Source organism: Manacus candei, unplaced genomic scaffold (assembly GCF_025592945.1).
Source record: "Manacus candei isolate 608988 ecotype Guabito, Panama unplaced genomic scaffold, ASM2559294v1 h1tg000088l, whole genome shotgun sequence".
NCBI lineage: Eukaryota > Metazoa > Chordata > Aves > Passeriformes > Pipridae > Manacus > Manacus candei.
Genome location: NW_026138136.1, coordinates 8,885,766 through 8,905,302, shown reverse-complemented (window position 1 = coordinate 8,905,302; position 19,537 = coordinate 8,885,766). Strand labels below are relative to the sequence as shown.

The following is a 19,537-nucleotide window of genomic DNA, read 5'->3' as shown; positions in this document are numbered from 1 at the left end:
AATATCCTGTGATTCTGTGATAAATGTCTGATGTTCCAGACCAGTAAAGGTTCTATTAAAGTAAAAGTGTAGCTTTACATTTATTTCCACATTTTTATTTTGACAGAATGACATTGGCATTTACAGTTTAGAAATAATTTCTCCTGTTTGCACTAACATTATTTTTAGTCAACGAAATTACATTTGGAGTTTAATGTTAGTACTTAAACCGGTAACACTATACATCTTTAAACAAACAAAATCTTAAATATCAACTATCTGATAAAATTGAAGAGGGAGAGAGGGAGGCAAAAAGGAATCCCGACTCTTGAATTATTTGGGGGTTTAAACAAAATAAGTGAAAAACAAATGTCTTTTAAAAAGTTACACTTCTCTTTACAAGTACCGTTCACTTTTCTTCTGAAAAGAAATGCCAAAATAGTGAATTTAAGGTATATTAAAAATTCAGTAAAAATATTAATTAAAAAAAATAGTAATTTAAGATCTAAACAGAGGAATAGGAAGTATTTTAAAATAAAGACACCAAATTCCTTTAGAAATAAGCCTAGGTTCAAATTACTTTTAATTTGCACCTTAGGATAGCAAAGTGTGATTAAAGAGCAAATAGCCACACAAGGCATAAAAGTAAAATTAAAAAAAAAAAAAGCCCAAGCCTTCCATCCTTGATGAAACACTGAGGCTTAAAATATATATTACTAATAAATAAGACTTTTTGCTAGCCTGCATTTAGCGCTAATCAGTAACAAGCACAACGTGCTCCTTGAGAAACTTTCATTTTCGAGTACCTGAAGAAATTGCACTAGTTGCATTCACACAGTAACAATTAGCAGAGAAAATCCTCCCACTGTAAGGATGCTTTCTTTTTACCAAACTCCCCACGACTGCCAGTTGAGCCATAAAATTCTAGAAGTTGTAAGCCAGCCACTCATACACTGAAAATTGATAGAATAAGTATGTTCAAGCAGATCCTGAACAGATTGGCCTAGGTGTTTGTTTTGGCCATGGGCTAAACTGAACAAACAGCTTGCTTTGCATCGTTGCCTCTTAAGAAGGTATGGTTGAACCTGCATCAAAACTTTCTGATTTGCAATTGGACAACCTTTTAAATTAGAATTTGTGCCTTTCTGGGTGTAATTAACATAAAATTATGGTATACAATAAGGTAATTATTTGGGCTTAATTTTATATAGTCAGCTATTATTACGTGGACTATCATAATAATTTTTATTAACTGTGTAGCAATGAGAATATAATTAACTTAGACATAAAATGATTAGACAATGAGTGTTCCACATACTTAAAACAATTAAACCAAAACAATCAGAATATAGGTATATTCACCATGTTTTTCAGAACTCTGAAGAGTGAATGTCTTATCCTACCAAATTACCTATTTAGAAGAAAAAATCATTTCCTGTTTCATTTACACTTCCAGTTGTTCCTTAACGTTTACTAAAACAGTCAAATTGAATAGCTAAATTAACTGAAAACTCATCTCTCACGTTTGCAGACTTTGATGTTAGATGAGAGTTTAGCACACCAGTGACTTGGATCCTGGTGTACAAATTCCACAAATTCATAAGTTGAATTTTTAAATTTCATTAGTAAATACACATTACTTCATTACATGTTTTACCTCAGTAATGTACTCCATTCTTTTGCAGAAAAATTCAGCAACAACAAACCAGATCCAGATGTTTTATTCAACTCATTAAATGCAAAGACAGTCAAACTTGGTGCACAGACAGGGTGATGACTTTCCAAGGAAAGTTAACCATCTGAAGTTTCTGAGAACCATGCCTTTTTTTATGGTTTTCTGTTTTCCCACAAAAGCACGTAGTTTTCACATAAACACAAACCAACAATGTTCTCCCAAAATGACTAATACACATTGTTAAGCGTTCAAACCACAGTGTTCTTCTGTCAGCTAAATACAAAAAAAAAAATATTTCCTTTGAAGGACTGTAGGCATGTACTGATGACATACTTCTAAAAAACAGAAATTTAATTTACAGCTACAAGTTTCAGAACTAAATGAATTAAGTCATTAATCATCACCCAATCCGATGGGAAATCTAGTAATGTTTTCCGAGACATCTCTTAATTTTATCGATAAACCATTGGTTTCAAAGGGGGCTTGATCTCTTCCAGATCTTCATTAAAAAATAAGGAACTGCTTATGTCTGTGGACTACAAATTTCTTTTTACCAGGCAATATGCCTGATGAAAGCCAGACACTTCAAAATCTAAGACCACCTAAAGCCAGGAAAAAGGGGTCGATTTTTCTGGTGAGATGTCTTTAGTGGCTACAACAATGTAAACCGACCAGTCCAAAATCATCACCTTTGGAGGCATCACCATAATTACAAGAAAGCTGTTTGGACAGGTAAAAGTTCAGAGAAGTTCTGTCTCTTGCACACACCTCAGCCGTAACAAAACGAAACTGATTTATGATGAACAGTTTGCATTTTCAAAAATTCAACCTGTATTTTACATCTTGAAATTGCTCGCTTTTCTTAGGATTTTTTTCATGCAGGTGAGATTTCTCAGAACCAAGACACAATTTAGAGATTCTATCTTTACCAGAGCTCAAAATTCAGAACATAAGACTTGACTGGTACTTGACAAAAATGACTGGCCATATTTTGTCATTGCCCAAGAAAAGAGCATAAATAGCAAGGAGCTGAGACTACAAGACTCTTGCAATACCAATCCTAAATCTGAAAGATTCCCCACCATCCTGTGCTTCTACTAATTAAACAAGGGGAATGCACCTTGAGGGAAAAAAAAAAAGGGAAAAAGGATGAGTTTGAAAGTTTATTTAGAAACCATATCAAGTGCCAAAGCTGGAAGCTGATTTGCAATCATACCTTTAAGAAACTTTTAAGTAGGGGTAAAGAAGGATTCATTTCCTATGGAAAACATCCTAACTTCATGAAAACCCGAACTGTCCAAAATTATCTCCAAAATCCTGTGCTCCTGCTGAAATAGCTAAAGACTAATTTTTCCAACTAGACAAGCACAACCTAAAATAAACAAAAACTCTTCAGAAAAACTTACTTATATGCCAAGTAGATTCATTAAATGCTATGGAATTCTTCCATGAATGGCAAAGTGAAGTTATATACCAGAGTGACAAGGACAAGAGGCTATTAAATTCAGAACTCTTATATAATTTATGCTGAATCAAGAAAACTAATTCAATTATGGAAATTAATAGGAGTGAAGAAAGTGAAGTGAAAAACCAGATTTTGATAAAAGTTTCACAGAAAAAATATCCTCAATGTTATCTGAAGATTCTAGACATTCTGAGCAGGAATCAATCCACTAGAGATTCCAAGCTGGTAAACTACTGGAACAAGTAAAAATATTTATGATCAAGCATGCAACTCGGTTAAAAGGAAGTCACAGGGTCAACTACAACCATGGTTTCTAGCAGACCTATTTCTGTACATACCTTATTACAAATCAGCTGTTTAAAAGAACCCAAAAAAACATACAAAACTACACACAAGATTTTGTTTGCTTGGTTTGTGTGGTTTTTTGTTTGTCTTTTTTTTGTTTGTTTACCAGTCAGCTATAAGATATTAAAAAGATATCAAGGATTTTAACACACACAGATTAGTGAAAGGTCAGAATGAAGACTGTACTCACCTAAGTAAAGCTAGTGTTGCATAGGGAACATCATAATACTAATCTGTCAAAACTGCAGACTTTCCCTCACCTGAAAGTTCCCCCCACTGACTTTACACATAAAGTCACCTAAAATTTCAACATCATCAAAATATCAAACTAAGTTTGATAAATATTGACTTTAATTGTTGTTTGTCAACAGAAAAAAAAATACAATCAACAGCACTAAAGAAGCCTGGCATAAATTCTCTTCTTAGCGTGGGGTAAAAACTTTATGGGAATCCAAAAAGTGGATCCATTCCTATACAACAATATATCAGTCATCTTACCATCAAAAAAATTTCCCAACTTCTGAAAAAAAAAAATAAAAAGAGAACAAAAAAAAGACTGAGTTCCTGTAAAAGATATACTTTCTACATAAGCCTAATTAATTTTCTCATCACTTTCCTGTGTGCTTATTGAAAAAGAAACCTGAAAGATTAAATGCAAGCAACTGAAAATTTAATTTCCTTCTGCAAAAATTCAGGTGAATTACAACCTCTCTAAAATGTTTGCATGCAGTTGTGGAAAAAACAGTTCAGAGACACTGCACACAGAAATTCTGCATTCTTACACATCGTTGTTCTCTGTATTAGCCTGTTTTCATCATGGGGAAAAAACTCAACTAAACCAAACCTGACATTTCCTAAATATCTCTCTAGTGTTATTCTGCAACAGAGCAACATTATTCTTAAAATACTTCAGAAAATTTCCCAGGAAGGACAAGGCTGTCCATATCAGATGTTAACAGCTGAAAAAGTTTTTTGTGATGGAAAGCATTAATCTTGAGTACAATTGGCTGATTAGACTTAATAACTAGTATCACTGCATAAGTTTCTTATATCAGCAGTGAAACACAGACACAGCCTTTCAGGTGGGAGAGACACCACACTACAAAATTAGATGTTTCACAAATGAACTGGAGGCGGCAGCCGCCTGCAGTTCTAAATGCATATGCTGAGACATTTCAGGGATGAGAAATCTCCCCACACCAATCCTTTCTTCCATGTGATCAACTATGTTGACCTCCTTAAAACAAAGTCGGCAACATAAAAAGTAGTGTTTTCAAAAAAAAAAAAATCAACCCGAAAAACCCCATACCCAGCTCATCTAACTGGCATTTGGAAACGAAGATGGCAATAACAAAACTGAAAGCTTATCTAAAGACCTTTAGCATGCAATAATACAGGTGTCACTTAAAAAAAGTTGCAAACATAAGCATGTGCTCATTTGTCACTTCTCCAACCAAGTTAATCATATTTATTTTCATAAACTTATTTTCATTACAATACTCATTGTCCCTTGTTGCTACAGTCACTGTCCAAACTTTTGCTTAGGTGGGGTTGGGGGCAGGGGGCGTTTTTTGGTTTGGTTGGTTGGTTGAGGTCTTTTTTGCAGGGGCAGGCAGCCAGGTAAGCTTGGTTGTTGGTTTAGTTTGTTTTACTACCAAGTCTAGTGAAGATAAAAGTGCCTTTGCTTCCTCACCGGTGTAAATTTAAAATATACTTTAGATTATATTAACATAGCTTACATTCTTGAACTTCTTGTTGCATAGTTTAATTATTTTTTTCATTTACATTACTGCTTAAAATGCTACATCTTAAGCATTTAAGTCTGCATCATACATTTCAGGCAACGTGGTTATTCCCTAGTCATTCAAAGAAACATGGAACATTCTACAACACCTAAATGCTGACGCAATGCTATATTGTTGCTGAAAAACAATCCCAAATGTATAAAAAGAGTGCAATTTTAAATGACCATAATTTAAAGAACACTCAGGCAGAAAACTTACCATCTCCAGCAGGCAGGCCTCGTTCTTTTTTCTCATCACATTTGTTGCATTCACTGAAGTACAGCAATAGAAACATGTCCAGAAGGACCCAAACCAAAGAGGTGGCAAGGACCACCTTGCAATATGCAAATTTTTTCATGGCACTTTAAGTCAAATACAAAAAATAAAAAAGTATAAATAAAAATATCAACAGGTTGTTTTAATCCAGTTTGAGAGACCACGTTCTATATCTGGAAAAAAAACAAAAAAGAAAAAGAAAGTCACCAAATTTACCTGAGCATAGATGCTAAAAGCAGAAATTTTAACTCCATTTTAAAGGTAGCAACTTAATCACCAAATGCTGTATGTAAGAAAACGAATGCTCTATGCATTCCAGTGAGATTAAGGGAACAGGGTCAATTAAAGCAGCATGACTCCAGTCCTTTACTATGTCAACATTCATTATCTGAAATGTTAAAATGAGTGATCAAAAGAGTCCTCTCCTGTGCCACTGAAGAAGAAGGTAGGCACATCAAATGAAATTGGAACTCTCTGGATCCTCTGGAAATTGGAACAATCTAAATGAATGAAAAACAGGAACATCCTAGGAAGCAAGGTATCAATGTGTACTGTGTGAAGCCCATGGCTAATATTTCTCATGCTCCTCCCATATAGTACACACTGACTTTCTGGGCCCATACTAGGAATACTAGCCTACAAATGCCTGTGTTTTACATAGGGTCTAATGGCACATTACAAATTTGTCACAAAGACAAATGCTTTGCTTTCAGCAAACCAAAAATAAACATCCCTTTTGGCAAAGTTAAACAGTAGGGAAGGTTAACAAAGTACCCATAAGCCACTATGATCACTTACTAGGTATTCAAAGCTAAAGGTATCAACTAGTAATTCTGACACTTACAGGGACTTTAATAGCTCAACACTTGATTATAGAGCAAACCTTTATACATTTTTCAACATGTATACATTAGAATTTTAGAATGCCAACCTTTGAAATTCTCTTTTGCCCTACTCAAATTACAAATGAACTTTGTTACAAAGACTGCCTATTTCCACGACTGGTAGTGCAGAATCAAGAACAGCTTTGAGCCTAGTCACTTACACTAAAATATAGAGGTTTTTAATTTTATTTTTTTGTTTACCCTAACAAGTTTCCTGCCATAGCAGACATATTTCAATTCGAGGTGCTCCCGAAATGTTTCCCAGTGGGGACAGCTTACCAGTTAAAATTAGAATTGCAGATACTCTTAACTTATAAAATAAAGGGAAAGTAAGACTTTTCAAACGCACACTAGAATTTTAAAAGGTAAATGCACACAGTTTTCCGTACATGCTTTCAGTGTAAACTGAAGAATTTATTGAAAAGGAGAACTTTAATCACAAGCCATTGTGTTGGTTTTGGCTGCGGTAGAGTTAATTTTCTTCACAGCAGCTAGCTGGGGTCATGTTTTGGCTTAGTGCTGGAAAGAGCATTGATAACACAGGGATGTTTTTGTCACCGCTGAGCAGCTCTTACATAGAGTCGAGGCCTTTCTGCCTCTCACCCAACCCCATCAGCGAGGAGGCTGAGGATGCACAAGGAGCTGGTAGGGGCCACAGCTGGGACAGCTAACCCTGACTGGTCCAAGCGATATTTCATACCATATGGAATCACACTCAGCATATAAAGCTGGGCGAAGAAAAAAAGAAGTGGAGGATGTTTGGAATGATGGCATTTGTCTTCCCTAGCCATTGATACACGTGATGGAGCTCTGCTTTCCTGGGAATGCCTGAACACCTGCCTATCCATGGGAGGTAGTGAATGGATTCCTTGTTCTATTTTTCTTGTTTGTGTAGCTTTTGCTTTATCTCAATCCATGAATTTTCTCATTTTTATTCTTCCAATTCTTTCCCCCTTCCTACCAGGGTGGGGAGACAGTGAGTGAGTGGCTGTGAGGGGCTTTTGCCAGCTGGGGTTAAACCACATCAGCCATGACTAAGCAAAAAACCTCAAAAAAAAGCCTGTATCATTTAAGACAGCCCTTCCTTTAGCATTTCATTGTCATAATTTGACCCCTATTTCCCCTCGGCCTTCTGAAGGCAAAATAAGATGACAACCCTCTTCTAAATACAGCTTATTTCTTCTTATTGGCAGCAGACGCATCCATGCATCCATATACAATGAATTGGCACAGGTTTGGATGGCATAGCAACATAGAAGCCTTTCAGTTGTACAGTGCCAGAAGGGTATATATCCCTCTGCTTCCTGCGTAAGGGAACATCAAATGCCAAGAATGAATTTTGTTTGGGATCCCAGTTTGCAGCTATATAGTTTCGGTGTACAGGGATGGTTGTATGAAATTAAGAACTGCAAAAGTATCTGTAATTAACAATTTGAGGATAAAATGGATGAAATTACCACAACAAAACATTAAGTGAGGTATGTTAAGAAAAAATCCTAGGGCTTGTTTGTTTGGGTTTTTTGGTTGTTTTTCTGGTGTCCTTTTATTTTTTTTAAATAGACACGAGGATAGACCTGAATTCTGGATCTTGGGAGCTGCACTATGAAGTTCTGTAAAACCACTGGCAGCAGTAAAAGAAAAATAATTTGTTACAGACTACTAAGTAGAAAGTAGAAACCAAACCAACCCTATGCCATTAAATAGTATCTGCTTTCTCATCTTGAGTGCTGTGTGAACATCCAGTCTTGTAATTTCAAAAAGGATACAGAAGGATTAGAAGGAACAAGTGAGAAGTGTGAAAGGATGAATTCAACAAAGAACAGCTTCATTATAAGATGAAAGTAGCATTTTTCCTGGCTGAAAAGATGTAACCTAAATCAAGTGGCAGGTCTGTAAAATCAAAAGCTGTATGGAGATGGTAAATTGAGATCAACTGTTGCCTTTTACTCTTCCGTCTTGTATTGGCAGAAATCAAGTGAATTTAGCAGCAAGAGGTTAAAAAACAAAAAGGAATGTATTCCCTACAATGTGTAGTCACACAGGGGAACTGCCTGTCACAATACACTGCCAGTGCTACAACTCTATTCATCAGCTATTAAATACCAAGTGCTCACCCCTACTTCAGGTAGTCCCTGACTGTGAACCTCAAGTCACTGCATGCTAGGAGAGTACAGTGAGGAAGTATCCTTACAATTTCTCCTATTCTCTTCCCTAGATATGTGTATCGACCATTAGCACAAACCAATACTGTATACTGACAAGATCTCTCTGACATAGTATGACTGCACTTAAACTCTCCATACAATAGTTTTCTTTTACTCCAAATCAGGACACTGTAGAAATGACTTGGTAAAGAATCAAGTCATACCATAATCCTGTTTGTACTTAAAGAACACAAATGTTAATTAAACATCACATGTTTTGAAAGAAAACTGTATCAATTCTTATAATCTCGGACTTCTTGAAGTTCAGACTTGTGAGATATTAGGCTATAAAAGAAAGTGTAAAACACACAGGAACACAGTGCTTAGGGATTCTCAAATTAGCAAGACACCAGGAAAATCATCATAATAATCTAGACTTTCTGTCCATAAAAATACTAAAAATATCAAGTGTTTTAGAATGCATAGGCTGGTATATCTGCCTCTAACACAAGAAAACTCCTTTGACAGTTCAGTGAAATGTCAGAGACACTTTGTGAACCTTTTGAATCCTTTGAGGATTCAGAGAAGTCATGAAGAGATGGTTATGCAGAAATTCAACACACTGTTTACCACTGATAAGGCCCTTCCCTGTACCTTTAGAGGAAGCCTTTCACTCTCTTGGGCAGTTTTCCATCTCATGATTATTTTACCACTGATTTTATGACAGCAATCCCCCTGTCTGCTTACCAGCAGAATTCGCACAGCACAGCAGTGAAGCAGAAGGGCCCAGAAACTCAGATGAAGCAAGTGTTCTTAGCATACCAGAAATCTGACCCAGAGGTCTGGGAAGAGGACTCCACCATCCAGGGTTTGGGCTATATGCCTGGTTCTTCTCCCTAGTGCTGAAGCAGTGGTGGTGGCCTCACCCATGGGATGGATGCTTTGCCTGAGGTGTTGCTTCTTCAGTGGAAGGGTCTATGGGACAAAGTAAGCAATGATGAACAGTAGGTAGATGCATCTTCAAAGAGACCTTGTAGTGCCACAAGTCTGAGCCCCATGATGCAAGAAAGAAGAGACAGCTAGGCGTTGCACTCAGTGGATAAGTGGATGGAGACTCCTAAGATGGGGAGTGAGTGAGAGACAAATATGGGAAATTAGTGACTTGTGGCAACATGAGAAAAGCCTGTGGATGAGCCTTTCCAGAACAGTTATAATTCCTGGGATGCTGTTGAAAGACTGATGAATCTGCCTGAGTTTAGCTTTTAGACAAGCACCCCTTGGTTATTCATTCAGATATGAATCAATGACACTGCCAAGTGCCACATGAACCTGAGCATATGAGCAGGGACAGCAGAGCTCAGGGTTTGACAGTAGAATGTAGCAGGCATGAGATCCAGATACTGCTCCCCTCAATTGCTCCAGTGGGATGGCAAAATACTGGCAAGTGTGCACACAACCTGTCAACACCTGGTTGCATGGGTGGTCTCAAAGGCAGGCTTCTAAGACCACAGGACCTGCTTTGAGGAATGACGGCTGCTGGCCAGGAACCGCGATGTGAGGCACGCAGCATCATGGAAAACTCTTGCTCTACTTCTGCAAAACACATAGAAAGTGGTAGCACAGCTACTTCGGAGGAATACAGAAACATTTCCTGAGAACGTGGAGAGGTTTTCAGATAATCCTGGACTATAAGTTCAAAAGAAACAAGAGCAGCAACAAGAAAGGTACCTTAAGGATACCGGCCAAAAAAAAAAAAAAAGACTGAGAATAATGCAGGTCCAGTGCTCAGCATAAAAAAGGTCGAGATATTCAGTTTCTTTTTCGCCTAGATCAGAATCCATGGCAGAGCCTGAGGGAGTTAAACTTCACACACAGTACAGACAGACTGAGTCAGGGATCTCACAAGCCACTTGGACACGTGCAATTCCATGGTACCAGATAGGCGGCATCTGAGGCTGCTGAAGGAGCAGGCAGATCTTACTGCACGGTCATTCTCTATCATCTCTGAAAGGTCATGGTGACCTCGAGTTGCTTCAAGATTAGAAAAAAAAAAACTATCATCAGGAAGGAGAAGGAGAATCTGGAGAACCATCTGCTAGTCAGTCTCACTCTAGTCCCTGCAAAGATTATGGAAGAAATTGTACATACAAACCCACAAAAAACCCAAACAACAAAACAAAACAAACCCAACCCCAAACAAATCAAAAACTATAATCACAACACAAAAACTATACCATACTTGAACAACTTGGCAGCTTGCTTTAAGAAGAGAACTGCTTCGGTAAAGAGGGGAACAGCAGTGAATGCTGTTTACATTGACTTCAACAGGGACTGTGACAGTCTTCCAGAGTATTTTTTCAGAACTTAATGAAATTTAACCTGAAGAAGTAGCCTACTGGCAGGGTGGACAGCTAGCTAGCCCACCACGCTTTATGGGTTCTGACCAACAGTACAAAGTCCAGCTGACAGACAATTTCCAGTGATAATTGTCTGAGGCCAAACTAGAGCTGATACTGCTTAATGTCTTTACTGAGCACCTGGCAGATGGGACTGAATGCATGCTCAGCAAGGTTGCTGGTGACACCTAGCTGGGGTGGAGCATGCAGACGATACCATTAAGCAGTATGCAGGAATGGCCCAGGGTGGCTGATTCAAGAGACGTCCAAGAGTTAGAAAAACAGGCAGGTTGAAACCTCAAAAAGTTCAATAAATGCAAGTACAAAGTCCTGTATGCAGCATAGAATAACCTTATTCCATGCAAGATCAAGTTGGATGGGGCTTGAGCAACCTGATCTAGCTGGTGGTATCCCTGCCTGTGGCAAGGGGATTGGAACTAGATGATCTTTGACTTCCCTTCCAACCCAAACCATTCTGTGATTCTATGATTATTATCCACATATCACAGAATCAACCAGGTTGGAAAAGACCTCTGAGATCATTGAGTCCAACCCATGACCCAACACCATCCTGCCAACTAGACCATGGCACTAAGTGCCACATCCAGCCTCTTCTTAAATACCTCTAGGGACAGTGAAACCACCACTTCCCCGGGCAGCCCATTCCAATGTCTGATCACTCTCTCTGTAAAGAATTTCTTTCTAACGTCTAACCTAGACCTCCCCTGGTAGAGTTTAAGACTGTGCCCTCTTGTCCTACCTCTGGTTGCCTGGGGGAAGAGACTGACACACACCTGGCTACAACCTCCTTTCAGGCAGTTGTAGAGAGTGATGAGGTCTCCCCTGAGCCTCCTCTTCTCCAGGCTGAACAACCCCAGCTCCCTCAGCTACTCCTCATAGGTCCTGTGCTCCAGTTCCTTCACCAGCCTTGTTGCCCTTCTTTGGACGCTCTCCAGCACATCAGTGTCCTTCCTGAACTGAGGGGCCCAGAACTGGACATAGTACTGAAGCTGGCTATTAGCATGCTAGAAAGCTGCTCTGCAGAAAGAAACCTTTGGAGCCTGATAGCAACTTTAACATGAATCAGCAGCGTGGTCTTATGGCAAAGAAAGTCAACTGAATTTATAAACAAGTCCAGTAACCACAGAAATAATCCCCAAATACATAGGTTTAACAATTCTATTTACCTACTGAGCAATGTAATAAAATTGAAAATTTTTTGCAAAACCAAGTATTTTTCATCCCTTTGAAATACTGGATAGTAGATGACAAAACTCTTACACCACGGAAGAAAAAGGAGTATTAAAAACACCCTGGAAAGGGTAAAAACAAAGGCTGTAATTTATCAAGAATAAACTGAAAAGAGGAAAAATGGGTACGTTCGAGTCTTGTTACTTCTGAAGGTCAAGTGCATTTTTTTTTCCTCTGTGACAAAACCCGTGATACATTTGACACTATAGAAAAAGGTCATCTTTAAAATTACTGCTCATATAAAGAGCATTGTTTCACTTTACGACCTCTTTTACAAACACAGTTGGCACAAGAAAGAAAGCCTACCCTTTTTTCAGTATGATACATAACTATTCAGTCATTTTTATCTTTGGATCAACTTCATCTTTGTTTATACTAGTGATCAGTCTTCAATATGACTTTGTAGCAGACTTTACAAAGGATTTCATTGCCGTTATACAGCTAAATCAGGATTCTACACTGGATGCGTCACGTAACCAGACAAAGCTGATGTGAAGTTTGTTTTCTAGACTTTCAGATATGAATAAACAGAAGCTGGCACAAAGTAAGGGCTCATCAAAATCCTGACACAACATTTGCTATGTCTAAGCTATTAATATCAATTTAAACCAAATAGAAAATGATTAACCGAACAGCATCTAAGGAAAGATTGATGGCCTACACGAAATTGAATTTTCAGCTTCTCAGTCTACGTAGTAATGAGGGAGAAAAGACTGGCATACTCTAAGGTAACATATTAGGCATATGTATGGATTTTTGAGCAAAATTCTAAAAAATGAAGCTAATGCAAATTGTCATGAGCAATGTCTACAACTCCCTATCAGTCGATTGCACCCATATTTGAAAACAGAAGCGACTGCCAACACTACAATCAGGTTTCAGAACTACTTTTGCTACTGTGCTGATGTGTTGGTTTTTTCTTTTTTACTGGACCATGCTCTGTTCAGTTGGTTTCAGTGCTTGTTTGCAGAGGGCTCATTACTATCAGATCATCAGTAAACAGGTCAGTTTGACAATAAATAAAGAACCACCTTTCAATGCTATAAAAGCAAATGTAAAAAAAAAAAAACCATTCAAACCAGAAGGTCAACCCATCACCTGTGGAAAATGTGTGTATTCTGCATCTTCTTCACAGAAACACAAATGCATCCAGTAAATTTCAGCAGGCAAAAATAACACTCATGAGTTCAAGGATGCCAGTACTCTACTGCTCGGAAGTTAATAAAAAAGAAGTATTTTTCATCAGGCTATGCTCGTTTGATGGATTTTGAAAGGTTTTAGTTCAGTACAGTTCAGCAAGTAAGTTCTGAAGAGGTGATGAAAGAAAACATACTAGTCTGAGCAGTATGAAAACAATTCATTAAATCTTATTCTTAGAAAAATCTGAGAAATGTTGGTCAGTAAAATCAATTTCTATTCTTCTTGCTCTGTGCAGGAAGACTGTATTTTTAATTAATCAGAAGAGATTTTTCAATTAATAAATCAAGTTTTTAATTGACATTTGAGAAAAATATCAATTATGTTTCTAAAACTTGTAGGCCTTGGAATGAAGGAAGAACAAACATAGGAGTAGCTGACTACAGTTGAAAACCAAGGATGAACTTCATACACAAAGGCAGAAGCTATTGGTTCATACGCGCTTTCCTACAAATAAACAGAGCGTATTTTAGGCTTATAAAAGCAGAAGTTCTCGTGAGATTAAAATCTATCTCATCACACAGGAAAGTAAAACCAAAAAGAGAACAACAGGTATGCACTCCTTCCACGATTTTATCCAACTATTTACAACTGTATGGAACTAAGTCACTGTGTACTTAAACTTCTGATTCTTCCTATTTAGAATCAGAGAATCATAGAATACTTTGAGTTGGAAGGGACCTTCTTACCTAAATAGTCTCCACTTAAACTCCAAACTTTTAAGATTAGTTCTAATTACTTCTACAGATACATAGTAAGGAAATAACATTTCTAAACTGAGTTAACAGGCTTTTAAAACCAAGTTATTTCAGTTAATGCAAGAAGTTAATTGAAAATACATTGGTATTTTGGTACCTATAGTTTTCAGAAACATCTTTACTATAATCATTGAACTTCTGAAAACAGTATATCATTTGGCAAATCAGTGATAATGGTTTCTCAAATGAGTTTGTAGGTGTGCCAAAATCCCTCAAAATATCATTTTTGAGAATGAAATAAAAGATTATTTGCACAACTCCTCAAATGAAAACCTTTGAAATCACTTAAATTACGTTTTTTCCCAGCCATACTTAAAGTCAATAGTTTTTAGATTGTCTTGAAGAAAGCCCTATTTTGCTTGCAGGAAGAATGGGCTAGGTTTCAAAGAACCAGATGAACAATATTTTAGTCAAATTCAATCCATAGATTTTGGATTTACATTCTTTTTACAACAATTTTTGCTATACAAGAAAAAGAATAAATTGATCCAGGAGGGAGACGAATCAGAATATCACTGTAAATATTCCAAGAGCTCAAGAGAATAGCTAAAATTTGGAAATTAAGAATACAATAAAAGTACAAAGAATACTGCTGTCGTATAAGCAGCTGAGAGTCACTGGATGTGTATTCTATAACTTTAAAGTAGTTTTCAAATGTCTGAGGCAATAATTTTATTTCTCTATCTGCTCTCCAGGTTGAATGAAAATTATCTAAAAATAGACATCTCCTTCAGGGATCCTTCATACATTTCCACTCTTTCAACTGCTCTAAAATTTAAAATATACTTCTATTATGTCCAGTGAACAATCAGTGTACATTACTTAATATTGCAAATCCTATAACAAAAAACAACTATACATCTTTTTACAGTACTGCTTCAAATATTTGGAGTACATCATTAGTCCAAATTAACTGTAATACATAACAAAATGAATACACAGTATATAGAACCTTGAAGCAAAGAGCAGTAAGTGTTTGCACAGGCATTAAGTTATTGGGTATTACAGTACTGGCAGGGAAGTTCAAACCCCTGCTATTCAAATCTTTTCCTTCTCATACCGAATGGCAGATATTGCCTCTCCTGACAGCTGCAGAATAGGCAATACTTTTAGAAAAGCAAATTTATAAGCCAATAGACAGTTATTTCTTTTCCTGAAACAACTGTAGTCTTAAATTGGGCTATTGACACCTCAGATGCTGACAGAGAGCAAACATCCCTCTTCAAAGCCATACCTACTTCACACGTACACTCTGGGAGGGCTACTGAGTGTGCTTAACTATGAGTAACAGTCAGCTAGAGAATACAGGTGGTATTTTCATCAGAGAGTATCACAGGCAGCATGAAGACAATGAGCAACTCATGAGTGAAAAGCGTTTGTTACTAACAGCAGAATGAGATGATCTAAACACCAAGTTCATAAACCCTTGACATGCAATAATTAATGGCTGAAGATGCATCAGTAAGACCTATTAAAGCCTTCTGTTACCCTTCACAGCAGCCTAGAAGGCTGAGATGGAATTTTTTTGCTTTTTCTCTTTTTTGAAGATTCACAGATGGTGACCCAGCACTTAGCTTTTTCAGCACAGCAACACTCCTGCCGATCAGCATCCCAGAGCTATAAACTGACTCCAATCTTTAATAAATTCCTGAAGAGCTGTGCTAGCTGGTCTTTCAACCCCAACACTACAGGACTTTCAGAGGAAAATCGAGGTCACATCAACACAGGTGTTCTAGGTGAGGACCTCCATTTCCTCAAGAAAAACAATTTTGTCATGTGAGCTACAGACAGTTCAAATTCACCATTACTCAGAAGAAACAGTTTAAAACTAAGTAATTTTAGCTCCCCTATCAGATCTAAATGGTCCTTTAAGAAATAAAAAGCTGAACTACCCAGAGTTTATATTGCAATGGAATGGTGTCACAGGAGTAGAGATTAGGCTATTAGTATACTGTTTGCTGTCTGCAAGAAAAAGCTATAAACACCTCCACGTGTCTTAAATGCTCAGGCTTGTGACATGATGTAACACAGCACAAAGGCTTCTGGCCAAAAGCAGCATCACTTGGCCTTACAAGGCATATTCTAATTTCTAATAATCAAGAAATCTTATATTCCATAGACTATTTTAAATACCTTGGCAGGTGCCAGATGAGCTGTAAGTAGAACAGGTTAGCTGATAATAGGACTTCTTTTAAAGTTAAAATTCCTTCTGAAAAAAATTAAATTTAGTATTGTGAGCAATCTTCTTGAAGAAATCATATGCACTAGATTAGACCATGTGGAAGTAAAACCATAGCAAGCTGTTTCATATTCTCAGTGCTCATACTTTCCATCTTCCTTTATAATGTTTCTGCATGGTCCAAAAAATCAAATTGACTTCCAAAATATTTTAAAAGTTGTACATTAAAATGTCCAACTGCAAACTCAGAATTTACTAGCTAAGGCTAAACTAAAATGAATACTATCCTTATCAATAGGTCACTCTCCATACAGACATGTCAAATAACAGAATTTTCTACAGAGGATACTTTCTTCAGTTTGCTCATGTCAACATTCACAAATGTCAGGTAGCATTTGCTTTTGAAGTATTTTGAGAGAATAAGCAAATTCTTCTCGAAAACACTGATGAACACAGACAAAAGGGTTTCAAATGTACTGTCTATTCTGCTATTAAGGTAGAAGCTAGAAGAGAAGAAAACTAGAAACTCTGGTATCAGCATTAAAGAATTACAAATTTCAGGGAGAAATCTTTGACTACTTAAAGGTCAAGAAAATTCATCATCACTAAGCTAGTTACACAGTTTTCATAGACCAAGACCTAAGCAGACTCTGAACAATCAAGTGAATAAATCTTTATACAAGACATTCTTGACAACTTCCTCGTCTGTTGTGAGAAATTGTAAAATCTTTCAAGCTAAGTCTCAAATGTTCTAAAATAACCAACCTCCATAAAGCTTCTGATTATTTTTTAGGTATGTATCAAAGCCAAAAAGCTAGAGAGGAATAAAATTGTTCATTAATTCTTCAAACACTTTTAGAGATGGCAGAAAATTACACAGGCCAATAGTCAGCATTAAGGATGAATCACTAATGGGCAAGAATTTGAATTAAAGTAAAGCAGAGTCAGTTAATTAGAAAAAAATTATTACAACGGAGACTTCTGGAAACATTGGGTAAACTGCAGTCAAAAGATTGAATCATGCTTATGTGATTAACTGTAGAAACCTTCAATCCTGAAAACTTTCTACTATAAATTAAAAAATCCAAAGGGAAATTTGAAGAAATACAAATAACTTTGAAGAACACATGTTCTCTGCCTTCAATATATTTGGAGAATACTCAAAATACTGTGTTTCAGAAGAAAAGCTTTAAAAAAAAAAAACAGGTAAAGAAAAATTTAAGTTACATGCTGGGGCCATAGGGTGCTTATCCTAGAGAAGCTGACTTAATTCTGCCTAGAGTCAGAACTTGCTGACAAATGCAGGCAGATATTGAGTTAAAAACTGCTGACAGGATAATGCATGTGACTAATTGTGAAGACTTAAAGAATTAGGAAATATAATTTGAAAAAATAAGGGTGACAATTATTTAACACATAGTGGGTTATTTAACTGCAAGTAAAATGAAGAATGGTAAAGAATTCAAAGGTTTTGTTGGCAAGTTTTACTTCCCATCCCATGTCTGGGGAAACACCATAATTCTAATCAAAAGTAACTCAGCAGCTTTGCAGGACTAACCACTTTTTGAAATAGAGAGAAAACATCAGATCTCCTTCCAAAAAAACCCAGCATCAAAAAAAAAAATCAGAACATATGCCTGTTGCTCTTTCTCTAGAAAGAAGAGACTGATCAGATAGATATGGAGAAAAAAAGGAAAGCTAGCATTGTCCCATTTTGTGATACATTCATAATATTTTTGCAATGTTTCTCACAAAGACTTGTGTTCCTTTGCTATATCCATATGCAAATATAAAGTCTACCTAGAAAGCAAAAGGCAGCATTTATACAGAAAAGCCATACAGCTTTTAAGCCTACATTCACACATAAGTCGGTTCTCACATCATAAAGCTGTCTGCTCAGCAGGTAACTTCTGCTGCTAACAACTGTTTTGTACTTAATTAACACGCACAGTATTTCACTATGGATAAGATTCTTCACATCCATCCTTCCCTTTCCTTTTTAGATTCACTTGTTTTAGATGTAGTTTTTCTTAATTCTGTCTTCCCAGAGATCACTGACAGTACAAGCTTGGGAAATATCATAATTCTAAGTTCTTTGTTTCAATAGCTAATCCATGCAAATGTACAGATGGTATAAAAAGAACAACTACAAGATTTTCTTCAAGGACCATAAACTTGTCCATGTAAAGTCTTTCTTTCTAAAGTAAGCAATATCCATATTTTAGGTTCTACTTTGAATAGGTGAACAAGAAGAAAAGAACTGTCAGATAAAAAGCTAAAAAAGGTAGAATAAGAAAAGCAGAGTTCTGTAAATCCTTTATAACTTGGGATCATTTTGCAAGACTGGACAAAGAAAGAAGAAACTGAAAGGGAGAAGTTGCTAGAATAGTTTGCAAACAAACCAGTATAGCAATGGCTCTTCTTCAGCACTAGCGTCCTGGATACTTTCTTTCTCCCTATGGTACCTTGTTCTTCAGCACTGGTACTGGTATTTCCACAGGAACAGACCTTAAACTCCAGAATTCCGACTTCAGGTGAGCTACAGAGTTTATATGTTGAAGCACCTGTGATGCCTGACAGTACAAGAGAATTTTTACAGAGGTATCGGTACTGTCCATTTTGAACAAAGGTTTGATTCACATTTTGGGACATTCTCAACACAGAGGTCTACTCTTCCTTTCCTTTTCACTGCATTTTCCCCTTTATTATTCAAACAAGCAAACCATCCTTAACTCTCAGACAGGCTGCAGTTATGACCAATTCAGTCCCATGCAAGCAGATGCACTCTCCCTCCCCGTTGCTCTTACATGTACATCTCCTAGCTTGCTGCCATACAAACAAAAACGAGGATAACAGGTAAAGTAGATACAGGAGGGAAAAGTGATCTTCTGTTGCTGGTGGACTCAAGACCATAGAACAAAAGAAGGAGAAAGAAGCAGAAGTTAAGAACCCATCTATCTGAGAAATATAAAGCAGCCCATGTGTTTCAAAAAGCTGGTGCACACAGTATTCACCTATCCATGAAATACCTTCCTGTAAGTGCAAAAGTAGACAATTATAAATGATGAACCAGATCACAGAAATTTTAATGGACCATGGACATACGCCTAGCACTATAAAGTATTAACTGGCAGAGCTTCAATATTCCATTAAGTGGAGGGGAGAGAACTTAGTTTGATCCACATATGCCAGTCCTAATACAAA

At 37.0% G+C, this 19,537-nt stretch overlaps 1 protein-coding gene across 3 annotated transcripts in view; it reads right to left on the bottom strand.

The window, feature by feature from the left end:
* Nucleotides 1–19,537, bottom strand: part of GALNT1 (polypeptide N-acetylgalactosaminyltransferase 1) — an 88,413-nt gene that overhangs the window by 39,868 nt on the left and 29,008 nt on the right. For all 3 annotated transcript variants that reach the window (XM_051812649.1, XM_051812647.1, XM_051812650.1), the window contains one exon: nt 5,468–5,697. In XM_051812649.1, the coding sequence (XP_051668609.1) occupies nt 5,468–5,606 (139 nt within the window). In that variant the 5' untranslated portion in view covers nt 5,607–5,697. The remainder of the gene's footprint in view (nt 1–5,467; nt 5,698–19,537) is intronic.